Consider the following 27,008-nt stretch of genomic DNA (forward strand, 5'->3'; position numbering starts at 1 on the left):
CCTCTTCAATCAGCTTAGTATTTGACTTTTCTAAAGAGTCAACTCTTGAATGGAGACTGCTGACTGTGCTGCTGAAATTAATAAAGAAAAAACTCATTCAGAATCACACAAACTCACAAAGGCAAGAAAAAGTATGTTATCCTGGACTCATCATGTTGACTGACATGCACCAACTGCCCTGTCTGAATTTTTGATTTTGGGAAATTTCATTAAGTTGGAGAACTTGATCTGACTAACAGAGCAATAAAATCTGTAGCAAAAGAATAAAATTTTCCATTAAAATTCCATTTGGTGCTGCTCATTATATTTTGCTGTCTTCTTAGGGTCCTTCTTACATTTAACTTATAACATTTAGGAATTAAAATTCCACACAAAGATTACTAAATATTGTTAAAACTAAATTCAAAATTATTTTAAATTTAGGATGAATTTTAAATGTCCACTTTATAATTAAGTGGCTTAATGAAGCTTGTAAATAGTGGTCTTCAACACAAGCTCCATCTGTTCGCCCTCTCCACTTTCATAATAACTTAAAGACCTCCAAACTCACCCATGGTTTGGGAAATGTGAATATGAGACACCCAGCATCAGGTATCCAATCAGCCTGCAGCTAAGCAATCACCCATCTTTCAAGGATAGAGTCAAAAGTCAGGTTACAGTATATGAACAAATTTGTTCTGTGCATTTTTACTTAAATCGATCAAGATTGGACATTATTGTACATTTTACTGAGTCATTTTTCAAGGCCTGCTTGATTCTACCATCTCAAACTTTCTCTAATAAAATAAAATATGCTGTATACGTTGCAGTAAAATCTATAATAGATTCAACAAATTTTACACTAGCCTCAGAAATAAGTAATGGCATATTAGTTTAACTGATGAAACAAGAAAAATATTTTTCTACTCATATTAAATCATTTTTAAAATACAATCATTCTTAGGTAAACAACTTGAATTTTTCACAAACAGCACAAGGGTATCCTGATGGTGATATGTAATAAGTACAGGACTAGGAGATGGAAGACCAGGTTTATAGTCCCTGCTTTTCTACTTTGTAATTGTGTCACCTTCAAAGTTGTAAAATCTTTCTGAGCTTCAGTTTCCTTATCTATAAAATCAGACAATGATATGTGCCCTACTTTTATGTGAGAATCAATAAAATAATAATCAAAAAGCACTTTTAAAAACAATAAACCCTCAACAGTTTTTTTCTTTAAGTGAAGGATAATAAGTGAGTTCTATTTTTTCTATTTTCTATACTTTTGAAATATTCTAAATGTACAAGAACTACTTTCTAAAGAGACAAACAATAAAAAAATTAATACATAAAATATACAAAAGTAAGGTACCAATATTGCTGTAACTGAATAATACACATAATTGAAAAGGGAATGAGAAAGCTCTTCTGAACTGAATGAAATAAACTCTAAAGATAAACAGTTGAGTAAGAATAGTAAAGTACAGACTACTGTAAAAAGTATGCTACCCTATGTATCTCTGGAGGCATACACAAGAACCTAGTGTATTAATTACTCCCAAAGAGGGAAACCAGATGGTTGGAGATCAGGGAAGAGGGAAATTTTTCATTTTATGTTCCTTTTGAAGTTCGAACCATGTGAATATATTACCTATTCCCAAATAGTGAGTAAAAATTTAAAGTAAATAAATAAGCAGTACAAGGTTGCATTCAGATATACAATCTCAGAAATACAAATTACAAAATACATATATATATGCATATATTTCCTATATCAATTATTAAAACTCCATGATGAAAAAAGAAAAGACACTGATATAAGATCTTTCTTCTCTCTCCAACTTCAGAGAGAAAGCAAGAGTTACAACTTATTAGTTTCTTTTTCTAAAATGGGAAAATGTTTAACTGTATTTTCGGATTGTAATGCATGTTTATTGAGTGAAACTCAGAAAATACATAAAAGTATAAAGAAATTTAAAAATTATTCATAATATCACCCAGAGATAGCCATTTTTGAATTATTCATCTTAGTTAATGAGAACAGTCTGTTTCTAACAATGTAGTAAATATTATTCACTATACCTGTGCTATCTGGTATGGCAGCCATAAGCCACATGTGGCTTCTCTGAATTGAAATGTGCTGTAAGTGTAAAATGCACATTGAATTTTGAAAACAGTACAACAAAATATATAAAATATCTCATATTTCATGTTTCTTTTTTATTTTTTTAATGTGGTTACTAGATATTTTAAATTACCTTTGTGACTCACATTATATTTCTACTAGACAGAACTATACTATACTATTTTACACACAAGATCTCAGAAATTCTTCCCAGATAGAGTATTCACTAACAGCTTCAATGACCAGGTGACACTGGAAGGAGAAAACTTCCACCATGGAAGATGACAGTCACACTGACACGTGAAGTCCTCTGAAGTAGGAAAAATGAATTTTTTTTTTTGCAGTGTGTGGGCCTCTCACTGTTGTGGCCTCTCCCATTGCGGAGCACAGGCTCCAGACGCACAGGCTCAGCGGCCATGGCTCACGGGCCCAGCCGCTCCGCGGCATGTGGGATCTTCCCAGACCGGGGCACGAACCCGTGTCCCCTGCATCGGCAGGTGGACTCTCAACCACTGCGCCACCAGGGAAGCCCGGAAAAATGAATTTTTGAACCACCAAAATGATATAAACTTTCACCCTATCTAGTCTTTTTTTCTCAAGGGTAGAGGAATAAGTCTGAAATTCTATTTTTAAATGTCTCTGAAGATTCTATTTAAAAATATGACTCTCATTTTCTGCTGAAAATCAGTTATTTCCAATAATTCTCTGTATTCTCAATTTCCATTCACTTTCTATCCCCTCAACCCCTTTTCAAAGATGCTTAGAAAAAAGGAATAGGATTAAGATGACCTGAAGGGGGGAAAAAAAAAAACCTAAGACAACATCCAAAATGTACTAAGTATCCACGTGTCCATAATACTTACTTCAGTTGTCTATTTAATTCTTCAACATAATTCTTCTGGTCTAATATGGCAGCAATTTGAACATTCCTAGAGGAGGGGAAAAAACAGCTTTGTGCTAACTGGAAAGGTATTTACTGGGTGACCAAAAAAAAAATCCCCACAAAAGATCTAAATTATCTAAAATTGTGTTAAACCATAATGGTAAAACAACGTTATCTTGCCTTTAAAATAAAATTCAAGAATCTTTATAATCATATAGCAGCAAGCTGTGTACTAAATAACTATAACTTTTGTTAAATAAATTATTTGCTAATATTAAACAATACCATTAGTATGTTTTTAAATACTTTTGCATTTATTTATTTAATTTACTTATTTATTTTTTTTGCGGTACGCGGGCCTCTCACTGTTGTGGCCTCTCCCGCTGCGGAGCACAGGCTCCGGACGCGCAGGCTCAGCGGCCATGGCTCACGGGCCTAGCCGCTCCGCGGCATGTGGGATCTTCCAGGACCGGGGCACGAACCCGTGTCCCCTGTATCGGCAGGCAGACTCTCAACCACTGCGCCACCAGGGAAGCCCCATTTATTTTTGTAAGAAATATATTTGACATATAACATTGTGTAAATTTAAGGTGTACAACATGTTAATATGATACATTTAATATTGTGAAATGATTACCGTTATGTCTTAAAATAAACCAGCATTTGTAAGCTTATTAATAATAAGCTTTCATTTCTTTTTATCACAGAAACAGAGCTGACTATTAAAATGGGTCTCCAGGGAATTCCCTGGCAGTCCAGTGGTTAGGACTCCATGCTCTCAGTAACAAGGGCCCAGGTTCGATCCCTGGTCGGGGAACTAAAATCCCATAAGCCGTGCAGCAGAACCAAAAAAGAAAGAAAGAAAAAAGAAAATGGGTCTCTGAACTACTGGTATGACCAAAAGTCATACTTCAGATTAAAACCTCCTTCTAAGTGATTTTTGCTTTGTAAACCTAGTAAATGGAAGTGAAAACAAAACAAAGCAGGAACTACACAGAAAAAAAGGAAATAAAAACCACATTGCAAACAGATGGACCTCATACTGATTTGTAAAGAGCTACATATAAAATACAACATGTGAAATAACTTATGAAAATCATACCTTTCTTTATTTCCAATATCTTCTTCATTCTTTAAATACATGGAAAAATCAATCACTCCAACCTAAAGTAAATAAAGTTATTCTTATTTAGAGGGTGGAAATTCTAGAAGTACCTTTAACATACAACTGACTTTCATCCCTAATTTTTTTCTAGTGTTTAACAGCACTGTTTACAACTTAGAGTAATACCTGGATCAAAGAGGAACAGTACAAACTGAAAACGCTCTGCATTTGGCACTAGTCATTCTCACTTACTTGTGAGTCTAAATCCTCTCCCTTTACACACAGATTAGCGTCTATCACATTCAGGCCAACCAGCAGCCCAACAATTACTGCTCCTTCTTCTTCCATCATTAGTGCATGATACTCATAGAATTCACTGTGAAAATTAAAATAATAAAAATCTTACATTACAAATTTATTTTGAAAACTAAATTTTTAAATCTCAATACCTTATTACAAGAATGGAACCAATATAAATTAGGTAACTTGAAATTAGCCTTTCTATATGCAAATAACTTAAAATTTTTGAGATTTAAATGTCTATAAAGAAAACGTAAAAGAAACAGACTGAAGGAGATAAAAGAGGAAAAGGAATTTTGAGAGAGAGAAAAGAGAAGCAAACAGATTTAAAAAAAGAAGGGAGCAGCATTGAGGCCTGGAATGTTTGTGACTCTCGAAAGATACAGTGACTGCTGCTGATCTGATTACGATACTTTTTAGTACAGTTGAATTTTCATCCCAGGATTTATTAAGACGCTTAGGATAAAGACTAATGTGGGGAAACGAACATAAAAAACATTTCAAGTCCATTTTCTAGTCAATGCATTTGGTATATCTATTGCAAGTGCTCTTAATAGATACGCATTAAAGATATTTATGGATGTCTAGATCCCAAAAAATGTTCAAACAAGAGACTTGTGAAAGAAATAGGACAGCCTAAAAACTAAGACTTGACAACTAATACTCAGAAAACTATTTATCACCGTCTCATGCCTTCCTCAAGAAGTCCCATGTATATTACTTAATCACCTTAATTAACCTTCAGAATATCGTTGAGAAATTGAAGGCGTTTAAAGCATGGTCATTCTCATTTAACAAATGGGAAAACCAAGATGTACAACTGGAGTCACAAGTAAAATAAAAAACGACCAGGGACTTCCCTGGTGGTCCAGTGGTAAAGAATCCACCTTCCAGTGCAGGGGATGAGGGTTTGATCCCTGGTTGGGGAACTAAGATCCCACGTGCCGAGGGGCAACTAAGCCCACAAGCCACAACTACTAAGCCTCTGTGCCTCAACTAGAGAGCCCACGTGCTGCAAACTACACAGCCCACGCGCACTGGAGCCTGCACACCACAACTGCAGAGCCCACGTGCCATAACTACAGAGAGAAAACCCACACGCCACAACTAGAAAGAAGCCCACACGCTGCAATGAATAGCCTTAGCACCGCAATAAAAAAGATCCTTCATTCCACAACGAAGACCTGATGGAGCCAAAAAAAAAATAAGTTTAAAAGAAGAAAAACATTAAAAAAAAAAAGACCAGATTCTCCAAAATATCACAGAGGCACTCTAAAAGAACAAGGGCGAAGAGAGGGGCTGCCATGGGCCCACTCCCTTTGAGAACTGATATCCTTGCTTTGAAAGTCTGTCTTAAACATTTGGCCTTCAATTTAAACTGACAGTTTAAAAAGCGCCCACAATACAATCAAAGCAGTAGTTTGGACATTCAAGATCTAAAAAGAAACCTCCTGAATTAAAGCCCCAAATTCCAATACAAATTTTTATTCATAGAATTAACTAATTTAGGAAAAAATTAAAACTTAGAAATACGACATATAAATTCCACCTTGTCAGCCAATAAAAATCTTACAGTATTCATTTTTTAGGCTAGTTCTTGATCCACGTTATGTCTCCACTATGCTTCTCTATCTCATTTTGCTCCTCCTTTTATTTTATGCCATCGTAATGTATTTTACATATCCTTTCATACTATATCTTCAATCATTTTTGGGAAACAGGATATAAATGAAATAAAAAATGAACATGATTTAATGGTAGTACCTCAAGAGATCCCTCTGAATAATTAAGCAACGCAGGTAGTCAGCCATTTTTTTTTGCATGAGAGCTAATCGAAGCCACGCTCTTGCACGACCCAGGGGGGTCCTGAAAAGCAAAACCCAACAGTCAGAAAAGAGCCCCAGCCCAAAGATTATAGACTACATCTTCTATCTTTGTTGAAGTACACATTAATAAAGAAAAAAGCAATTTATCATGGTTTTATCTTAGTTTCTAGAGCTTCAAGTCAGCTCTTTGAGCATGCAAACCAATCCCTGGGAGCTTTTTAAGTCTCTAAGATAAATCTGCACCTACAGGACATCTAGGTACCATTTTATGTCTTGGAAAAAATGACTCTCTAAATAGTGAGGATAATTCCACAAGAAATATTTTATCAGAATAGGCTTACCCCTCTAAATATGATTATGCAAAATGCATCAATAAAGGCAATATAATGCTCTCAAAAAATAACTGATATTATATCTGAATTTTAAAAATCATGACAAAGCTAAGAAGGTATCTAGATGCTAATTTATTAGAAAGAATCACTGCTTGCTATTTTTCAAATGTTTCTTTTATCCAGTTGTCATTTAAAACATTAAATCTCCTCTTTAACGTGGAGGCCTGATGGGAACAGAACTTTTAAAACAACAAATTTGTCTGAAAGGCTGTGGACCAGGCCATTTTTGCTGGCTATAAGCAGTGTCTCTGGGACAGAGGGAGCACACAGCTCTTCTTAAAACTGAAGGTATCCTGCAACCTTACCAAATACGTTGATTAGCTCTAGTAGTTTTCTGGTGGCATCTTTAGGATTTTCTATGTATAGTATCATGTCATCAGCAAACAGTGACAGTTTTACTTCTTCTTTTCCATTTGTATTCCTTTTATATCTTTTCCTTCTCTGATTGCTGTGGCTAGGACTTCCAATACTACATTGAATAATAGTGGTGAGAGTGGACATCCTTGTCTTGTTACTGATCTTAGAGGAAATGCTTTCAGCTTTTCACCACTGAGAATGATGTTTACTGTGGGTTTGTCGTATATGGTTTTTATTATGTTGAGGTAGGTTCCCTCTATGCCCACTTTCTGAAGAGTTTTTATCATAAATGGGTGCTGAATTCTGTCAGAAGCTTTTTCTGCATCTATTGAGATGATCTTATGGTTAACAACGAAAGATCAGAAAGAGAAATTAAGGAAACAATAAGAGAATAAAATAACTAGGAATAAACCTACCTAAGGAGGCAAAAGACCTGTACTCAGAAAACTATAAAACACTGATGAAAGAAAACAAAGATTACATAAACAGATGGAGAGATATACCATTCTGCTAGATTGGAAGAATCAATATTGTGAAAATGACTATACCACCCAAAGCAATCTACAGGTTCAATGCAATCCCTATCAAATTACCAATGGCATTTTTCACAGAACTAGAACAAAAAATTTTACAACTTGTATGGAAACACAAAAGACCCCGAATAGCCAAAGAAATCTTGAGAAAGAAAAATGGAGCTGGAGGAATCAAGCTCCCTGACTTCAGACTATACTACAAAGCTACAGTAATCAAGACAGTATGGTACTGGCACAAAAACAGAAATATAGATCAATGGAATAGGATAGAAAGCCCAGAGATAAACCCACACACATATGGTTACCTTATCTTTGACAAAGGAGGGAAGAATGTACAATGGAGAAAGGACAGCCTCTTCAATAAGTGGTGCTGGTAAAAACGGATAGATACATGTAAAAGAATGAAATTGGAACACACCATACGCAAAAATAAACTCAAAATGGATTAAAGAACTAAATGTAAGGCCAGACACTATCAAACTCTTAGAGGAAAACATAGGCAGAACACTCTGTGACATACATCACAGCAAGATCCTTTTTGACCCACCTCCTAGAGTAAGGGAAATAAAAACAAAAATAAACAAATGGGACCTAATGAAACTTAAAAGCTTTTAGACAGCAAAGGAAACCATAAACAAGACCAAAAGACAACCCTCAGAATGGGAGAAAATATTTGCAAACAAAGTAACTGACAAAGGATTAATCTCCAAAATATACAAGCAGGTCACGCAGCTCAATATCACAAAAAACAAACAACCCAATCCAAAAATGGGCAGAAGACCTAACTAGACATTTCTCCAAAGAAGATATACAGATGGCCAGCAAATACATGAAAAGATGCTCAACATCACTGATCAGGAGAGAAATGCAAATCAAAACCATAATGAGGTATTACCTCACACAGGTCAGAATGGTCATTATCAAAAAATCTACAAACAATAAATGCTGGAGAGGGTGTGGAGAAAAGGGAACCCTCTTGCACTGTTGGTGGGAATGTAAATTGCTACAGCCACTATGGAGAACAGTACGAAGGTTTCTTAAAAAACTAAAAATAGAACTACCATATGACCCAGCAATCCCACTATTGGGCATATACCCTGAGAAAACCAGAATTCAAAGAGTCATGTACCACAATGTTCACTGCAGCACTATTTACAACAGCCAGGACATGGAAGCAACCTAAATGTCCATTGACAGATGAATGGATAAAGAAGATGTGGCACATATAGACAATGGAATATTACTCAGCCATAAAAAGGAACGAAATTGAGTTTTTGTAGTGAGGTGGATGGACCTAGAATTTGTCATACAGAGTGAAGTAAGTCAGAAAGAGAAAAACAAACACCGAATGCTAATGCATGTATATGGAATTTTAAAAAGCAGTATGGATGAACCTAGTGGCAGGGCAGGAATAAAGATGCAGATGTAGAGAACAGACTTGAGGGCACGGAGGGGAAGGGGAAGCTGGGACAAAGTGAGAGAGTACCACTGACATATATACACTCCCAAATGTAAAATGGATGGCTAGTGGGAAGCTGCTGCATAGCACAGGGAGATCAGCTGGATGCTTTGTGACCACCAAGAGTGGTGGGATAGGGAGGAGGGTAGGAGGGAAGCTCAAGAGGGAGGGGATATGTGGATATATGTATACATATAGCTGATTCACTTTGTTGTACAGCAGACACTAACACAACATTGTAAAGCATTTATACTCTAATAAAGATGTAAAAAAAAACTGAAGGTGTTTGTGCTCAAGATGAAAACTAATTCTATCTAGGCAAGAGATGTGATGTGTACAAAGCAAAAAACAACACAGTAACTCCTTGTGGCAAACTGAACAAAACCAGCCATCTGGGGAAAGGTAACCTGTGCTCATGGTAACAGTGGCATGGTTTGCACCAAATTCTGAAGCAACCTTCCTGCTAAGGTCATAGGACACAGAATCGGTGTGATGCTATACCCCTCAAGGATTTAAACTTATTGAAAAGTAAATAAATAAAAGTGTGGATTTGTTCTCTTGCTAAAAAAAAGTTAATCTCATATCTCTCTTATCCAAATTCTTATCATTTAGTAAAAATAAAACCAAGTTTTACAGAACATGTATGACTTTTTTAAAGAGAAATACATCATTCACACTTTTATGTTTTCTTATGCAGAGAACATTTTAGCAGGTAATGTGGGAGGAAACTTAATCTTCACTTCAAACAGCTAACAACTTTCTTAAGGCTTAGCATTTTATTTTATTTTTTGTTTGGCTTTTTAAAAACAATATGAACATGTATCTTCATATTAAAATGAAGCCAAATCTTATATTTCTCTTTTTGAGAGTTAAATTCCCCTTTTCCTCTCTTTGTTAAAAATTGCTACACCTTATATACCATTGTAAGAAATATGAAGTGTGAACATCACTTGCTATTTAATTCTAAAAACTGGGTTTAAATCCTGGCTCTGCCACTTGTTAACTGTAACTTCTTTGATCTTTACTTTTCACATCTATACAATTATCATGATAATAATCTCTACCCTAAGGTTGATTTAAGCGCTAAATGAGATAAGTCACGTAAAACAATTATCCTGTTACCCTGATACAGTACTCAATGAATAGCTATTTACTTTTATCACTCAGTTAAGTACAACTTGCAAACATCTGGATGTTGTGATAACAGAAAACACTACCATATTCCTTATAACATACAAAACCCTAAATTGTAAAGCTAAGAGAAAGCAAACTGATAATCTGACAAAAAATGGTAAGCATAAAAAAAAAGTTATCTCATTCACAAGAATTAAGATAAACTAAAGTAAGCTCTTCTATCTTAATCACACGCTGAAGAACATAAAACCTTAGCCTTTACAGCAAAACACCTGCAAAACATTTTCAACACTCATGAGTCACTAGCTAGAACATTCAGCTTTTGGGACATTTCATATACAGTTTTTCCTCAGTATTTGTGGGGGATTGGTTCCAGGACCCCCTCAGATACCAAAATCCATGGATACTCAAGCCCCTTATATAAAATGGCATAGTATTTTGCATATAATCTATGCGCATCCTCCCATATACTTTAAATCACCTCTAGATTACTTATAATACCTAATATAAAGTAAATACTATGTAAATAGTTGCCAGGGTGTGGCAAATTCAAGTTTTGCTTTTTGAAACCTTCTGAAAAAAATTTTTTTGAATATTTTTGATCCAAAGTTGGTTGTATCTGCAGATGCAAAACCCACAGATATCGAGGGCCAGCTGCACCTTCATCTAGTCAAACAGGCAGATGACAATATAGATCCCAATTTTAAGAATAAAAAAAAGTAATTTGCACAAGTCCTGTGGTACATAAATGGCTTATCAGAGAGCTCAAATCTCCTGAGCCTTTGCCCTGGATTTAGCTTAAATCAGTCTTCAAATAGTACAACTGCCTACTACTGCAAACCAGCTTAATACTCAGGAAACAGAAATGCATAATTGATACATCCTATCTTAAAAGAACTTGCCTATTTCCTGCAATACAATGCAGAATTTAAGTAAGTGATATAAGAGTGACTACAATGATAGCAGTATAAAAGAAACAGCACTAAAAAAAAAAAAAAAAAAAAAAAAAAAGAAACAGCACTTAATTCTTATTGAAGGGGCTAAGAAAAATTTCAAAAAGGAAATGAAATTTGAGCTGAGCCATAAAGAATAAACAGAATTTTATTAGAAGAGAATGCAAGAAGGTTACATAAGGCTGCGAGAAGATAATAAACTAGACTGTGAGGTACTTTTAAGGAATAGTAAATATACTTCTACAGTGAAGGAGGAACAAGTAATAAGATTACTTACTTAAGACCAGGTAAATCCCGGACACTAGCTCCTATTTCCTCTGCTTCTGGGTACAGCTTCTCCACCAGTTCCAAAGGGCCCCATATAGTTTTGTTATAACTCAAAAATGATTTTCTTACTTAAAAAAGAAAATATAATGCATGTAACTTCAACTTACAAAACTGTAGTAACCTCATGTTAAATACTTAGTTTCAACATTTCTAACTTAACATACAATTATTCACAGACCTTTCCTCTCTTATCACTACACAGCCCTGTTGATCAGAAGCCTGTTGATTCTGATATTCTCCCTATCAGAAATATGCACCTTGGTCATTTTTCCATATCAGAAATATGCAAGTAGGTAATTAAAGTAGAAGAACAACTAGGCTCATTCTTTTTTTTTTTTTTAACTTTCTTTTTTTAATAGATATTTATTTTATTTTGCACAGGATTCTCGATAGCTGTGGCGCACAGGCTCAGTAGTTGCAGTGCATGGGCTCTGTAGTTGGTGGCGTGAGGGCTCCAGAGCACACGGGCTCTCTAGTTGTGGTGTGCAGGCTCAGCAGTTGCAGTGCATGGGCTTAGTTTCCCTGCGGCACGTGGGATCTTGGCTCCCCGACCACGAATTGAACCGGCGTCCCCTGCATTGCAAGACCAATTCTTAACCACTGGACTACCAGGGAAGTCCCATAGGCTCATTCTTTACCAGTACAAAAATAAGACTGGTGGCCCTAGCAGGCTGATCTTTACCAGTTTATTCAATAAACCAAGGACAAATAGTTATTTTACTTTTAAACACAAAAAATTGTGACTTTACTTTTCCTTTTATTTGAATGTGAGATTTGGGTAATATAAAACCATGAAATCACTATGTTTCCTTCTAATACTGACCAGATCTCCGGTAGATCCAGTGTGCCTATCATATGCACCACCCAAAAGCCAGCAAGATAGGCAATTTTCCCTGGGGGAGAAAAATCAATCAGCACAAAGTAGCTTTATAACTGTTGATCAAGATAGGCATTTGACTGTTAGGATATGCCTCATGATATTTTGGGAAGTAAAGGAAAATATATTCAGAAAAGAGTTTAAAACGTAACTATCGTGGCCATCATTTGGCAATTCCATTTCAGCAGGCTGGGGGAAAATAAAGACCTATGTCACTACTATTTTTTTTTTTTAATAAAAAGGAAGTTTTTCAAAAAGCAAATTAAAACTCAAGGCCTGAGATAAGACTGTTGACTTCCTGATGTATTAAAAGAAGTATTCAGAGACTGAGAATATCAAGAGTAGGCAAAAATGTGGGGAAACAAACACATTCACTGTTGTTTGATTAATCAGTGAAGGCTTTACAGACATCAGTTGCCTATATCCTTTGACCCAATAATTCTACTCCTAAGAATCCTAAAGAAATCTTAGCACGTGTGTACAAACATATATATCCAAAGATGTCCTTACAGTATAATTTTAACGATAAAAAACTGGAAACACCTAAGTGTACATTAAGAGGAAAGTAGTTAAATAAGTCATGGTATACATATACTATGAAATACTTTACAGCCATTAAGAATGTGATAAAGACCTCTATGTAAATGGCAAAATCTCCAAACCATACCATTAAGTTTTTCTTTTTTTTAAATAGGGAAAAAAAGAAAGTCACAGAATAATACAGCATGATTTTATTTAGAGTAAAAGAAAAAATCACCTATAATTCAATTTAAAAAAGAAAGAAAGAAAAACAGAAAAGAGCTAGAAGAGTGACAAAGATTCCTTTAGAGAGATGAATGGAAGAGAATGAAGGGAAATTATGTTTTTGCTCCATGTGCTTCTATGTTGTTTGATTCATGTACAAAAAGAACATATTTCACTATTATATATAATTTTTAAAATTATTTTAACTCTAATTAAAGAAAAAATGGAATCTGAAGAAACAAAAACAAAAAAACCAAACTCATAGATACACGTTCCAGATTGGTGGTTGCCAGGGTTGGAGGGTGGGAATAGATGAAATGGGTAAAGATGGTCAAAAGGTACAAACTTCTAGTTATAAAAGAAGTCCTGGGGACGTAATGTACATAATGACTACAGTTACTGTATTGTAGATTGTATTGTATATCTGAAAGCTGCTAAGAGTAAATCTTAAAAGTTCTCATCACAAGAAAAAAAATCTTGTAACTATGTGTGGTAATGGATGTTAACTGGGTTTATTGTGGTGATCATTTCACAATATATAAAAATACTGAATCGTGTTGTACCCATTAAACTAATACGTTATATGTCAATTATATCTCAATAAATATAAACAAATTTTAATTTTAAAATGAATACATTAATAACATCACATATAGGGTTTCTCAAATTTCGATGCCAAGGTTCCTTCTCAGTTTAAAGTACATTTTATTAAAACCATGTTTAGGTAAATCTCCTCTTTTGCTTTTCACATTTACCCCTACTCTCATGTGCCATAGTCAGAAACTCCCCCTAAGTGTGCATCAGCAGATGAATGGATAAAGAAGATGTGGTATATATACACAATGGAATATTAGCCATAAAAAAGAATGGAATAATACCATTTGCAGCAACACGGATGGACCTAGAAATCATCATAATAAGTGAAGTAGTCAGTCAGAGAAAGACAAGTATCATATGATAGCGCTTATATGTGGAATCTAAAAAAATTATACAAATGAACTTACTTACAAAAGGGAAACAGACTCAGAGACATAGAAAACAAATTTATGGTTACCAAAGGGGAAAGGAGGGGGGAATAAATTAGGAGTTTGGGATTAAAATATACACAGTACTATACATAAAATAGATAAGCAATAAGGACCTACTGTATAGCACAGGGAACTATACTCAATATCTTATAATAACCTATAATGGAAAAGAATCTAAAGAAGAATATAGATATACAAAATATACATATATATAATATATATATAAAACTGAATCACTTTGCTGTACACCCGAAACTAACACAATATTGTAAATCAACTATATTTCAATTAAAATTTTTTTTAAAAAAGAACTTTCCAACTTACCCAGGCTTCTGGTATACCAACATAAAAGCAAGCTTCTCTTCTTTTTTAATAGTCACCTTAGTACACATCTCTTACATAGCCCTCTACACAGCTCTGATCATATGAACCAGAGATCAAAGTAGTTACTATATGTAAAAGAACAGTAATATAATACAAACACATAAAAATAATTCAACGTGAAATGTATAGATGAATACAATATCCACCGTTATCATCATTTTCAGGGAGCACTCACATTTCTACAATAACCCAATCCAGAAGACAATTTTTCTAGATATGTTTCCATGCACTAAGGAGGTTCATATTTCAACAATCAACTATTTTAATGTATTTGTTCAAGAGAGCTCAAACTAGTAATTATAGTTCATACCAGAATCACCAAGCTTAAGATTTTCTATATAACTCTATAGTTGTCCTAGAAAATGGAAATCAGCTCAGAGTATGTTGAAAACATTTTAAAATCAAATACACTTTTTACAGGGACTTCCCTGGTTGTCTAGTAGTTAAGAATCCACCTTCCAATGCAGGGGACGTGGGCTCAATCCCTGGTCAGGGAGCTAAGATCCCACATGCCACAGGGCAACGAAGCGGCGTGCCGCGACTACTGAGCCTGAGTGTTCTGGAGCCCGCGCGCCGCAACTAAAGAAGCCTATGTGCCGCAACAAAGAGCCGGCATGCTGCAACTAAGACCCGATGCAGCCAAATAAATAAATAATTTGTTTTTTTTAAAACAAAAGAGTATACAAATACATTTTTACAAAACAATGACAACTAAGGATTTTCTGAAGACCACCCATTAGAAAACATAAAGTAGTAGGGTATTTTCTCCTAAAACCAACCCACCCAGTATTTTTAAAGTAATTATGGCCTCAAAAAAAATCACATTTTCAAGGATATTTAAGATGGGAGGGGGGAGGTTCTATAGTTGGTTTTTTTAAAAAAAAATCTCACAATACCTTTAAGACCATGTTTCAGACAATGCTCCATAACAACGAAGAACTGCTGCAAGGGGGGGTAATCAGAATCCAAAGTGCGGCCAAAGCTTAGAGCAGATTCAATGAGTCCTTTAATACTGAGTTTAGCCATGTTTAACAAGTTTGCTCTCTCTACAGCTGTAGGGTCTTTTGTAGCTGAAAGCACAAGAAAGGAGTCCAACATCACTTGCAAGAACTGACATTGTAAACTATACAAACCCTTTCCTTCCCCTGTAAAACCAACAGTGGTTGGTTTTTCCTTGGTGGACAAGTAAGTCTTCCTAACAAACACCCCTAGTTAACTTCTTTTTATGTCTCTCATGCATACCATAGAACAATGCTCACTCCATCCAAAGTTTATGAATTATTCTCAAGATCCTGCAAATTGGCTATTCTAGGGTATTTATTTTACTTTTGTGGTACCTCTTCAGGGAGAATGAGTTTTTTTAAATCTTTCTCTGGAGATAAGAGTAACAGACAACATGTTTAAGGGTTCATGCAAAGGCAGACAGCAGGAACCATCAAAGATGAATCCAAAAGCAAAAAAATGTTCAGAATAAACTGGCAATACAATAAAAGGTAGTTAAAATTCTAAGATTCCAATTTCACCCATAACAAACATGACAGGTATATAAAATAGGGGGACACAAGAGAAGCCATTCAACTCTCACTCAATTTAACCCTCTTTCTATCTTGTCTCTTTTCATTGCAATTGTAGTTCTGTATTGCAGGACTCCTTTATTTTCCCAGAGGAAATAAAAGCAGGGTCCAGTTTCACCTTAAGGTTTCCTGACCTTCCACACAGCTGATCCAGTTGAATATCAAGGTAATCGATGCATTTTTTTAAAACTGATTTTACCTGATACTTTCAATTCACAAAAAATTTTCTTTCCCACAAATTTTATTCTCAGTTTTCTTATAAATTCAGATGCTTCCCCATACTCTCATCACTGTTGTGACTGGCAGAAATATTTTCAGCAAACACAGATGCCAAAATGAAGTGTAAAAAAATAAAGCACTTAGCATACTGTCTCATAATCCCTGACAAATTTACTAGTCCAAGTAAACCAAATGTCCGTTTTTCCTTCACTGGATAAAAAGTCCAGGGTTCCCAATGATCTAGTATTTTACTTCTGACCACAGATAGCCAGGCGTGAAGCGTGACACTGAATCCTAAGCAACTTAAAATGCAAACAGTCACAACTGCTACGACCAAGCTAGCTGGTGGAGAATCTCCACACAAGACATCATTGCTTCAAATATGCATCGTGGTATGACTCCCTCTTTTTTCGGGGACGAAACCAGTCGATGTTTCATAATCTGCAGCAATTCTCATTTTTCTTAACAGTGCCCATCACAATCCGTAATGTACGATGCGACAACCAGACAAAGGGCGCCTTTATAACTGCTCGAAGGTAGGTCCTGGTGGGCGCCGGCAGCTCCCGAGTAGAGGAGCGTTTGCACCCCAGCCGCGCCCCGCCCGGGCTGCAGCCCCCACACGCGCCCAAAGGCCGGTTCCCGCATCTTGCCTGTAGAACCCCTTCCCTGCCTCCCTGCCTGCCAGCCAGCAAGGCTGCCCAAGGGCTCGGGGCGCCCCAATCCCCTCACGGAAGGCTCACCCGGGGTCCTGCGCGGCATCACTGCCCCTCTCCCGCCTTCTGCGTCTGGAACCCAAGCCCAAACCTGAGACGCTTCCCTCCGCCACCTCCAAACCTGAAAAGTCATCGCCCGTCCCCGACTATTTCCCCCGACCCGGGAGCTGCACCCCGGCCGGCCCTGTCCTCGCTCCCCGTAAGCCGACGGACCACCAAACCTCTGCCATTAGGCCCCTGAACGGGGAAGGGGGCGAGGGGGAACGAGGGGCGGCCGCGCGTTGCCATGGCGACCGCGGGCGCCCGGGCGTCCCCGGCTGCCTCCGCCCAGGCCCAAACCCGGCTTCGGACCCCAGTCCCGACCCCGAGGCCTCCATGCCCACACCACCAGTCCTCCTGGCCCGGCCGAGCCCTCGGCCCAGCACGGAGGGCCGGGTGTCCGCTCTCGGCCTGCTCCGCTTACCCATGGCGATGGCGGCGGCGGCGGCGGCGGCGGCGGCGACGCGGTCTCGGGCGGGGACTCCCTTGGCCCCGCCAGCAGCTCCCTTCAGGCGAGCGGCGGCCGCCACGGCGTCTGCGACCAGGCCCGCTGCGGCCCACAGCGCTCCCGGCGGCGGGAGGACGGCCGGGCGGTCCCGCGGCGCCCGAGTGGGGCGGGGGGCCACGGAGCCTGAAGCCGGCAGCGGAGAAATCCACCCTCTCTGAGCCACTTCGGATCCAGCCGGAGCGGAAGGAGAAGGAAAAGGAGCGTGAGGAGGACCTCGCGTTGAGGAGGACCTCGCGTTGAGGAGGACCTCGCGTTGAGGAGCAGGAGGGCGGACCCTGGTCTCTCACCCTGGGGGCCTCGCCGGAGCGCTAGGGCTGCATTTCCAAGGGGATGCGAGTCACGTGCAAACGTTTTCATCTACTGGGTCCGGCTGGGTTTAATCGAACACACCTGACCGCTTCCCTTCTTCACCAACTAACTCGCAGGGGACCACCAGTGAATCCACTGGTTTATAAAAAGCAACGAGGAATGGTCTCAGGAATCGAGGGAAAGGGGCAGAGATAAAGCCAGCGTTTTCTCATTTCAGGGAGTAAAAACTCTCGTGGTCAGATGACACTAGGTTTAAGTTATATCAATTTGGGGAAACTGAGCTATTACCTAGTTAGATCGGCAATTGTTTTTTGTTTTTTTTAAGAATATATTTTTTAAATTTATTTATTTTATTTTTTATTTTTGGCTGTGTTGGGCCTTCGTTGCTGCACACGGGCTTTCTCTAGTTGCGGCGAGCGGGGGCTACTCTTCGTTGTGGTGCACGGGCTTCTTATTGCAGTGGCTTCTCTTGTTGCGGAGCACGAGCTCTAGGCATGTGGGCTTCAGTAGTTGTGGCGTGCGGGCTCTAGAGTGCAGGCTCAGTAGTTGTGACTCACGGGCTTAGTTGCTCCGCGGCATGTGGGATCTTCCCAGAACCAGGGCTTGAACCTGTGTCCCCTGCATTAGCAGGCGGATTCTTAACCACTGCGCCACCAGGGAAGCCCAGCGATTGTTAAAACGGTGTCCGAGTTAGAAATAGACTGATATTTCGAGGAAATGGAGCAATGTTTATCTCTTCATCACATTGGTCAGCATACAGTTCTATTATGTTTCTTTACTTCTTTTGGTTTTTAATTTTCTTTACTGTGAGATAATCATACATGGATAAAAATTTACAAAGCATATATACATTTAAAGAATCATAAAGTGAACAGCTGGGAAAACACCACCAGATCAAGAGAGCATAGAACAGGAGAGTCATCTTCCCTGGGGGAAACGCCTTTAGCCACAATCCCCCTAGAAGTATTAATAAATACGATTCTGACTTCTATGACAATTGTTTCCTTGCTTTTCTGCATGTTACTACCACGTAAGTATGTGCCCCTAATCAATATAGTTTATTTTTGCCTGTTTACAAACTTTTCACAAGTGGAATAACATTACGAACATTACTTGTTTCTTTTGTTCAACATCATCCATGTCCATGAGGAGTTTCCAGGTTAGGGTGTTTTCAGGTTTACATACTTCCTGGTCCCTATATGCAGGAGAGCCTCTAGGGCATGTAAATAAGAATACAATTACTAGAAATCAGGTATGCCTTTCTTTAAATTTACTAGATAATGCCAAACTGTTTTCAAAATTTCTCATAATTTACACTCCTATCAGCAGTGTTGTTTTTCTGTTGCTGTGTCCATTCTAATGCTTAGAATTTTGAGGATTTTTTCATTTTTTTGCATCTTGTGGGTAGGTGATTGCATGGCAGGTTTGTTTTTTATTTATCTCATTACTGATGACATTGAGCACTTTACCTATGTTTACTATTTGGAATTTCACTTTTGCAAAGAAATGGTGCCTGTTTTTCTATTGACTTACCTTTTTCTTATTGGCTTGTGCAAGTTACTTAATATTCTACATACTAATTTGATGTCAGTTATGTGTTGCCACTATCTTCTGGCTAATTTTTTTTCTCTCCTTATGGCAACCGTTGATTAAATATAAGTTCTTAATTTTCTTGTAGTGAACTTATAGTTTATGCCTTAGTGTCTTAAGAAATCCTCCTTATTCCAAGGTCATGAAGATACTCTCTTTTAAAGAATTACATAGTTTTGGGACTTCCCTGGTGGTCCTGTGGTAAAGAATCCGCCTTCCAATGTAGGGGACGCAGGTTCGATCCCCGGTTGGGAAACTAAGATCCCACATGCCGCGGGGCAACTAAGCCCATGCGCCACAACTACTGAGCTTGCACGCCTCAACTAGAGAGCCCGCATGCCACAAACTACAGACCCCATGCGCTCTGGAGCCCACACACCCTGGAGCCTGCATGCCACAACAAGAGAAGAGAAAACCCGCACACCACAACTAGGGAGAAGCCCACGCGACCAAACGAGCACCACAACGAGATCCCACATGCCACAACGAGGACCCGATGCAGCCAAATAAATAAATATTAAAAAAAAAAGAATTACATAGTTTTGCCTTTAATATTTAGGCCTGTTAGTGCACCCAGAATTAATTTCAGTGATGATGTGAGACAGGGTCAAATTTCATTTCCTCAACTATCCCATCACCCTTTCACCATTCATCTTCCATGCCCATGAGCATGGAAGTGAAGGTCAATGAGCATGTATGTGAAGGTCAGTTCCTAGGCCAAAACCTCATTTGATCTTCAGAACCACCCCATGAGGAATAAATTATTTACCTCTTTTACAGATGAAACTAACCTCAAAGATTAAATAACTTTCCCAAAGTCACAGTACTATTAAGGAACAGAGCCAGAATCTGAACCAGTACAAAACTAGCCTCCATTTTCATAATGTCAAAATACATCTGTGGTTTTTACAGTGTTTGAAGGAGCCTAAAACTGATGACAAGTCTAACCCCTTCCACCATCTTGCTGTTAAACACTGAAATGACTGACTTGTTCATTTTTCTCTTCTCCAAATGATGAGCAAAAAGGGAGGGATTTGTGTTCCAAGTGCATTTAGAAAAGCAAATAATGTTAAGTATATATTTATTTTATAAAACCATGAGAACAAAGGAAAAGAGCTTTATTTTCTGGATTGCTTTCCCTCCAGTGACTTTATAGGTAACATGTAGGAAAGAAATTTAGTTCAGTAACAGACCAGCTTTATTTAAAGCAAAAAATATTTCTTCCTTTGAGGAAGATGTTCTTAAACTCCAAAATACATATTTGCTGGATACTCTAGCCACCTTGTATTGAACAGAATTGGAATTAGGGTGTATGTTTAAAACCTATTACACTTAATAGGTTTAAACTAGAATATTAATCTGTTCTGAGCTCTTGATGTACTAAAACTAAGAATCTAGGTTTTTAAACGTACAGATATAATCATGTAACAAAATACTGTTTTCTAAAAACTCATCACATACTGAAATATAGGGATGAAATTGAATGATGTCTAAAATTTGCTTTAAAACATGTCAGCAAGGAAAAAAAGGTTGAAAACAATTGCTGCAAAATCTAACTGTTGAATATGGGTGATGGGTATACAGGAGTTCATTATACTACTTTTGTGTGTGTTTTTAAAGGTTTTATAATAATGTTCTAAAGCTCATCATAAAAAGAAAGCTAGTTAAAGCCTTAAAAATAATTTTTATGTAAAAATCTTTCATAATAAGCCAAAGCAGTATCTATACAAGAGCCGAGAGTCAGGAAAGGCAGACTTCACCCCCCGGGTCCATCTTGGTTCATACTTTCCAGGATCATGAGTCCCAATCAGCCAAGGGTCAGTGGTGACTTGAGTGAAGTTGGATGGGCCTATCCTCTTAGCTACAAGCAGTCTTTTTAATGAGAAAAGCTGTCCACTGAAGCTACATAGACCAGCTGGTCAAATCATGCCACAAGGTTTCCAGCTGGCCTGAGATGTGATTTGCTTACACTAACAATTGTAATGCTTTTTTTTCTTTTTGGCTGCACTGTGTGGCTTGTGGGATCTTTGTTCCCTGACTAGGGATTGAACCCCAGCCCTTGGCAGTGAAAGCACGGAGTCCTAACCACTGGACTGCCAGGGAATTCCCAACAATTGTAATGCTTCTAAACATTTGTATAGCACCTGGAAAATGTACACAACACTGAATGGGAAACACACAGTACCTGGGAAAATTGCTGAATTACTAATCAGAACATCTGGGTTCTAGCAATGACTTGCCCAGAGCCATATGCTAACGTGAAATATCTATGCTAGGTACTCTGTAGGGTTTAATTCAATTGAGAGAATATCTATGAAAATTATAAAGCATACTACATATTATTACCGCTGCTAAAAAAGCAGTAAGTGGTATAAAGCTACATATAAAGATGGAAGTAATTCTTTCTCGAAGGAAAAAAATCAGAAAAGGCTTTCTGGAGAAGGTAGCATACTAGTCTTTCAGTCTGGGTGAAGTTGCATAAATGGTATTGGAGAAATAGACAAATATAGATAGAGGATACAACAAACAAGAAAAAAGACATGTATAGGGAAGAGCAAAATAGTATATTAGGGAATTCTCTGGCAGTCCAGTGCTTAGGACTCTGCACTTTCACTGCCATGGGCCCAGGCTGGATCCCTGGTCAGGGAATTAGGATCCCACAAGCTATGCAGTGCAGCCAGAAAAAAAAAAGTACATTAGAACAAATACGCAAAGAAATAATGGAGAATGACCTCCATTACAAACCACACGTTCCAACCTATTAGTGGGATATAAAAGAATGTTAGTAGGTTGCAACCAGCTTTGTTTTTTTAAATTAATTATTTTTGGCTGCTTTGGATCTTCGTTGCTGCGCACGGGCTTTCTCTAGTTGTGGCGAGCGGGGGCTACTCTTTGTTGTGGCGCACGAGCTTCTTCATTGCGGTGGCTTCTCTTGCTGCGGAGCACGGGCTCTAGGTGCGCGGGATTCAGTAGTTGTGGCACACGGGCTCTATAGAGCACAGACTCAGTAGTTGTGGCGCACGGGCTCAGCAGTTGTGGCTTGCGGGCTCTAGAGCGCAGGCTCAGTAGTTGTGGTGCACGGGCTTAGTTGCTCCGTGGCATGTGGAATCTTCCCGGATCTGGGCTCAAACCCGTGTCCCCTGCACTGGCAGGCAAATTCTTAACCACTGCGCCACCAGGGAAGCCCCGCAACCAGCTTTGCTTTTAATGGAATAGTGGAAAATATTAGGGTATATCACATATAAAAAGGGTAAATATTTTGTTAAAGTACTGTTTAAGGTGCACGCACGTACATATGTTCATGCTGAGTCATGATGCAAAATGTGTTTCTTGTTGTGGTTCTGGCAATTTTTATTCTTAAGCACCAGTCCAGATTATCATACACCAAACTACCAGTAGTTATAACTAAATGATAAGATTACAAAGAAATTTAATTTTCTAAAATTTGTAGTGTTTGAAATTCTCACTAAAATCATGTACTACTCTATAATTAGAAAAAAAAAATTTAAAGAAAGAAAATTATGCCAAGACTTTTGAACTCAGAAAATGTGAGGTAGATGGTGTCCTTGACAGAAATAGAGATTACAGAGGAAGGCATTAGATGAAGATGGAAATTTACATTTTGTATGTGCTGACTCGGAAGTGCTCACAGAAGACTCTGAAGGCAGGAGCTGGAACACAGATATAACTAGAATTCAGAAGACATGGCGGGGTATACAGATTTGGTAAACAGCTACATAGGTCATGGTTGGAGGCAGTGACTGTCCAAGGAGGGAGAACAGGACCAGACCAAACATAGAGCTCTGGGAAAGACCCGTCTCTAGAGAGTGAGAGACGAGGAAGAAAAGAAAGGAATCAGAGGAGGCAGCAAGAGAGGTAAGGAGGCAGGAACTCTGAACTGATTTTCAGGAATGGGGCCACTGGAATGGCTACACTGTCATCACATCCTGGCTTTACACTATAAGGAAGACCTTGTCTAGGCTAATGATGCTTTTGATCTGGACCTGCACAAAGTGACTGCCCAATAACATTAGAGACTGGTAGCCACTGCTGTCTTAGTCCTTGGCGTGGATGTCATACTTAAACTGCACTATTAGCAATGTGATGGCCCAGTCTGGGTTTAACTTACAGCTCACCCCAAGCCTCCAACTCACAGCATCTTATATATAAAAGACGAATCCTAACTCTTTCAACTAAGTGGCTAGACTCTTGTAATCAAGACAGAGTCCCAGGGCTTCCCTGGTGGCGCAGTGGTTGAGAGTCTGCCTGCCGATGCAGGGGACACGGGTTCGTGCCCTGGTCCGGGAAGATCCCACATGCTGTGGAGCAGCTGGGCCCATGAGCCATGGCCGCTGGGCCTGCGCGTCCGGAGCCTGTGCTCTGCAACGGGAGAGGCCACAACAGTGAGAGGCCCGCGTACCGCAAAAAAAAAAAAAAAAAAAAAAAAAAAGACAGAATCCCAAATGACAAGAAACATGGAACCCCTCCCAGGGCTCTTCTTCCACAGGGCTTTGCAGGCCATACAAATCTGTAAAGCAACCACTGATGGAACCTAAAGAATTTACATTATTCATCTCACTCCCAGGAATATCTAACCAATATTTAAGCCTTATCTCTGTAAACTTCCTAGTTTTTCCTGTCTAATCCATAGTATCTCCATGATCAACTCCATCCTGTGTGTCCTTCATAAATCTCTTTATAATGTCAACACTCCTTGGTTTCAGCTTTAGAGCATTATCAATATTTCAGTTCTCAACACTGGAAAAAATTGTGGACAACCCTGAACTTAATTATTATTTAGTATTAATAATTGACACTGTAAGATCTAACAGTAAGAGAACAATTTATTTAATAAAATCTTCAAGTAATAATTTTTTTAAAACATGTGAGGTAGAGGCAGCAATTTTTAACATACTTAACATTCATTAAAAAGAAAACATTTGAGAGAAGTGAGAGATCTCCCTGCCAAAGATGGATACACTAAGGTTAAAATTGGTCACAATATAAGTAATCAAGCACTTTGAGGTAACTGTTTTACAAAACATTTTTATACCAGAAGAGAAAATTGAGAAATGCCCTAAAACTAAGGGGCATATGAACATGAATAAGTGAAAATAGGAATACACCTTTTTAATTTGTCATCAATTCAGCAAACAAAATTTCTTCTCAAAAGAACAGTAGGAATTATTTCCTTTCACTAGAATACTGAAAAGTGAAAATAACAAGTGGGAGAGTAAGGAGAATCAGAAATTAACTGGAAATAATACATTTATCAGTGATAATTTAAAAGACTAGGTTTAAAGTGAAAACATCTCTGATAGGAGAAAGCAAAAGTCAGGAAAAAAACCAGCAGAATGGCCTTTGAATCAGGGACCTCAAAATACAGAAAAACATCTTACTTATGTTCTCATCATCACAAGATTGTCCTTAAATGACAAAAGCAATCAATTTTCTTACCTAATCTTTCGAATAAACAAAATATGATTAAAAATCTAAAAGATCAAATTAATCTTGAAAATTTAGACTTAAAGGTTTAAGCCTCAGATTGAAAAATTCATCCCAGCTTTAAAAGGTGGTAGAAATTTATCAAACTCTAGATCATACAAAACCACATTTATAATACCTATAAATTTAGACTTTTCAGTTTTGGTTCACCTGTACTAAAAAAATACTATGTTAAATTTTGTATGGTAATAGAACTTTATGTTTAACAAGGTTATACCAAAAAATAAATAAAACAAAAAAACTGGAACTCTGAAAGAGTATATTTACATCATTTCTTACCCTTGGGATAAAAGTTATCTTCACAGTGTAACCAGGCACTGATTTTATAGCATATCCGAATTATAAATAGGCAACAGTTAGAGAAGATCATGATGGTTTGGAAAAAGCAAGGAAAACAGTGCTTTATCTTCTTTGAAAATCACCCAATATATGACAAAGACTTTCATGTTCTCCTGATGGAAGATCAATGATGTAAAATAAATTAAGGAAGATATATTTAACACAATGTGGAATTACATAAAAACATATATGACATTATTATCTAACATTCTGTAATTTGGTTTACAGGGCTGCTAAAAAAATTGTAAAGATTTTTATGGCATTCTATGGATAATAATATACTTAAGCAATATGGTTTACATATCTTATTAGCCTGAGACCTACATATAATTTTTTAAAGAGATGACCTATTTTTAAAATAATCTATTAATACAGTATGACAAGTAATAATCTCCATTTTTAAATATAATACTTTGTCCTAGATTTTTTTTTTAAAAGGTTATAAATTGAGGGGAGAGGAACCAGAAGGGATAACCAGTTTTCCTAGATGTATTCTAGGAAACATGCACCCTGTTCCTAAGGCAAATAATCAAGTCCCTTTTTTTCCCCCTTCTCATTTCACAAACTATCCTTCACCACCACGTTCATTATTTCACTTTTTGCTTAAAATTACTTCCTGTGATTTGTTTTCTCTCTTTCCTTTGCAGAATCAGATCTTTTGAAATATGCCCATGGAAAACACGAGACACCGAGTTTTAGTTTATACAAATACATAAATGAAGTACTCACAATAGCACAATCAAATGTGACCATATATAAAACAAAAAGGATATTAATTTTTCTGAGTTTAGATGATAAAGTAGCTTCCCCAAAGGAGGATAGCGGTTTAGTGAGGGCACACATCCCAGGAGAATCAGCTTATGTTTGGCTCTGGTTATAGCAACATTAAGACGCCGCCAATCTTTCAATAGTTCACCAAGCTGAAAGAAATTGTAATTTTCTTTCTTTGAGTTTTCTTATTTATTTGAGTTTTTTGAGCAGTTTTCAAAAACATATACTGCAAAAAAGATTCATCAACACATTTAAAATCCAGACAGTTGGAAAAACTTGCCCACAGTGCCAACTTCAAGTATTTTATCGTGGGTATGATATCCTAGCCATAATTTAAAATTATTAAATACATATAATAAAAATATACTAAAAATTTTAAAATATTAAATATATATAATACAGAATTGAAGTTAGGACTTCTCTGGTGGACCAGTGGTTAAGACTCCGTGCTCCCAATGCAGGGGGCCCGGGTTCAATCCCTGGTCGGGGAACTAGATCCCGCATACCACAACTAGGAGCCCACATGCCGCAACTAAAGATCCTGCACCCAGCAATGAAGATCCCAAGTGCCGCAACTAAGACCCAGCTCCGCCAAATAAATAAATATTTTTTTAAAAAAAAAGAATTGAAGTTATCTCCACTCAGTGTAGCATTTTTTTAAAATATCTATGAAACAAGCTCTCTGTTTCTTTTTAAAAAAATTTTTTTTAATAGATTTTATTTATTTATTGGCTGTGTTGAGTCTTCCTTTGCTGTGCACAGGCTTTCTCTAGTTGTGGCGAGCAGGGCTACTCTTTGTTGCGGTGTGAGGGCTTCCCATTGTGGTGGCTTCTCTTGTTGTGGAGCAGGCTCTAGGCGCGCAGGCTTCAGTAGTTGTGGCACACGGGCTTCAGTAGTTGTGGCTCACGGGCTCTAGAGCGCAGTCTCAGTAGTTGTGGCACATGGGCTTAGTTGCTCCATGGCATGTGGGATCTTCCCAGACCAGGGGTCGAACCCGTGGTCCCCTGCATTGGCAGGCGGATTCCTAACCACCAT

General features: G+C 37.9%; 2 protein-coding genes across 9 annotated transcripts in view; both read right to left on the minus strand.

Annotated features, from left to right (window-relative positions):
* RUFY2 (RUN and FYVE domain containing 2) overlaps window positions 1-17,540 on the minus strand; it is a 45,834-nt gene extending 28,294 nt beyond the window's left edge. For 2 of the 7 annotated variants that reach the window (XR_003796998.1, XM_029245067.1), the window contains exons 1-7: window positions 15,303-15,596; window positions 11,324-11,441; window positions 6,157-6,258; window positions 4,345-4,468; window positions 4,090-4,151; window positions 2,968-3,033; window positions 2-71 (exon numbers count right to left, since the gene is read on the minus strand). Coding sequence is in view for 6 of the 7 variants with exons in the window: in XM_029245067.1 (XP_029100900.1) it covers window positions 2-71; window positions 2,968-3,033; window positions 4,090-4,151; window positions 4,345-4,468; window positions 6,157-6,258; window positions 11,324-11,441; window positions 15,303-15,504 (744 nt within the window). In the remaining variant the exon portion in view is untranslated. Of the gene's footprint in view, window position 1; window positions 72-2,967; window positions 3,034-4,089; window positions 4,152-4,344; window positions 4,469-6,156; window positions 6,259-11,323; window positions 11,442-12,196; window positions 12,234-15,302; window positions 15,597-16,939; window positions 17,046-17,375 lie in introns of those variants that run through there. The other 5 variants (XM_029245069.1, XM_029245072.1, XM_029245068.1 and 2 more) reach the window with 5 other exon arrangements.
* A 6,661-nt stretch (window positions 17,541-24,201) lies between these two features.
* DNA2 (DNA replication helicase/nuclease 2) overlaps window positions 24,202-27,008 on the minus strand; it is a 58,224-nt gene continuing 55,417 nt past the window's right edge. For both annotated transcript variants that reach the window (XM_029245063.1, XM_029245062.1), the window contains exons 20-21: window positions 25,976-26,122; window positions 24,202-25,334 (exon numbers count right to left, since the gene is read on the minus strand). In XM_029245063.1, the coding sequence (XP_029100896.1) occupies window positions 25,266-25,334; window positions 25,976-26,122 (216 nt within the window). In that variant the 3' untranslated portion in view covers window positions 24,202-25,265. The remainder of the gene's footprint in view (window positions 25,335-25,975; window positions 26,123-27,008) is intronic.

This window comes from Monodon monoceros, unplaced genomic scaffold (assembly GCF_005190385.1).
Source record: "Monodon monoceros isolate NGI ecotype Baffin Bay Population unplaced genomic scaffold, NGI_Narwhal_1 Super_Scaffold_4, whole genome shotgun sequence".
NCBI lineage: Eukaryota > Metazoa > Chordata > Mammalia > Artiodactyla > Monodontidae > Monodon > Monodon monoceros.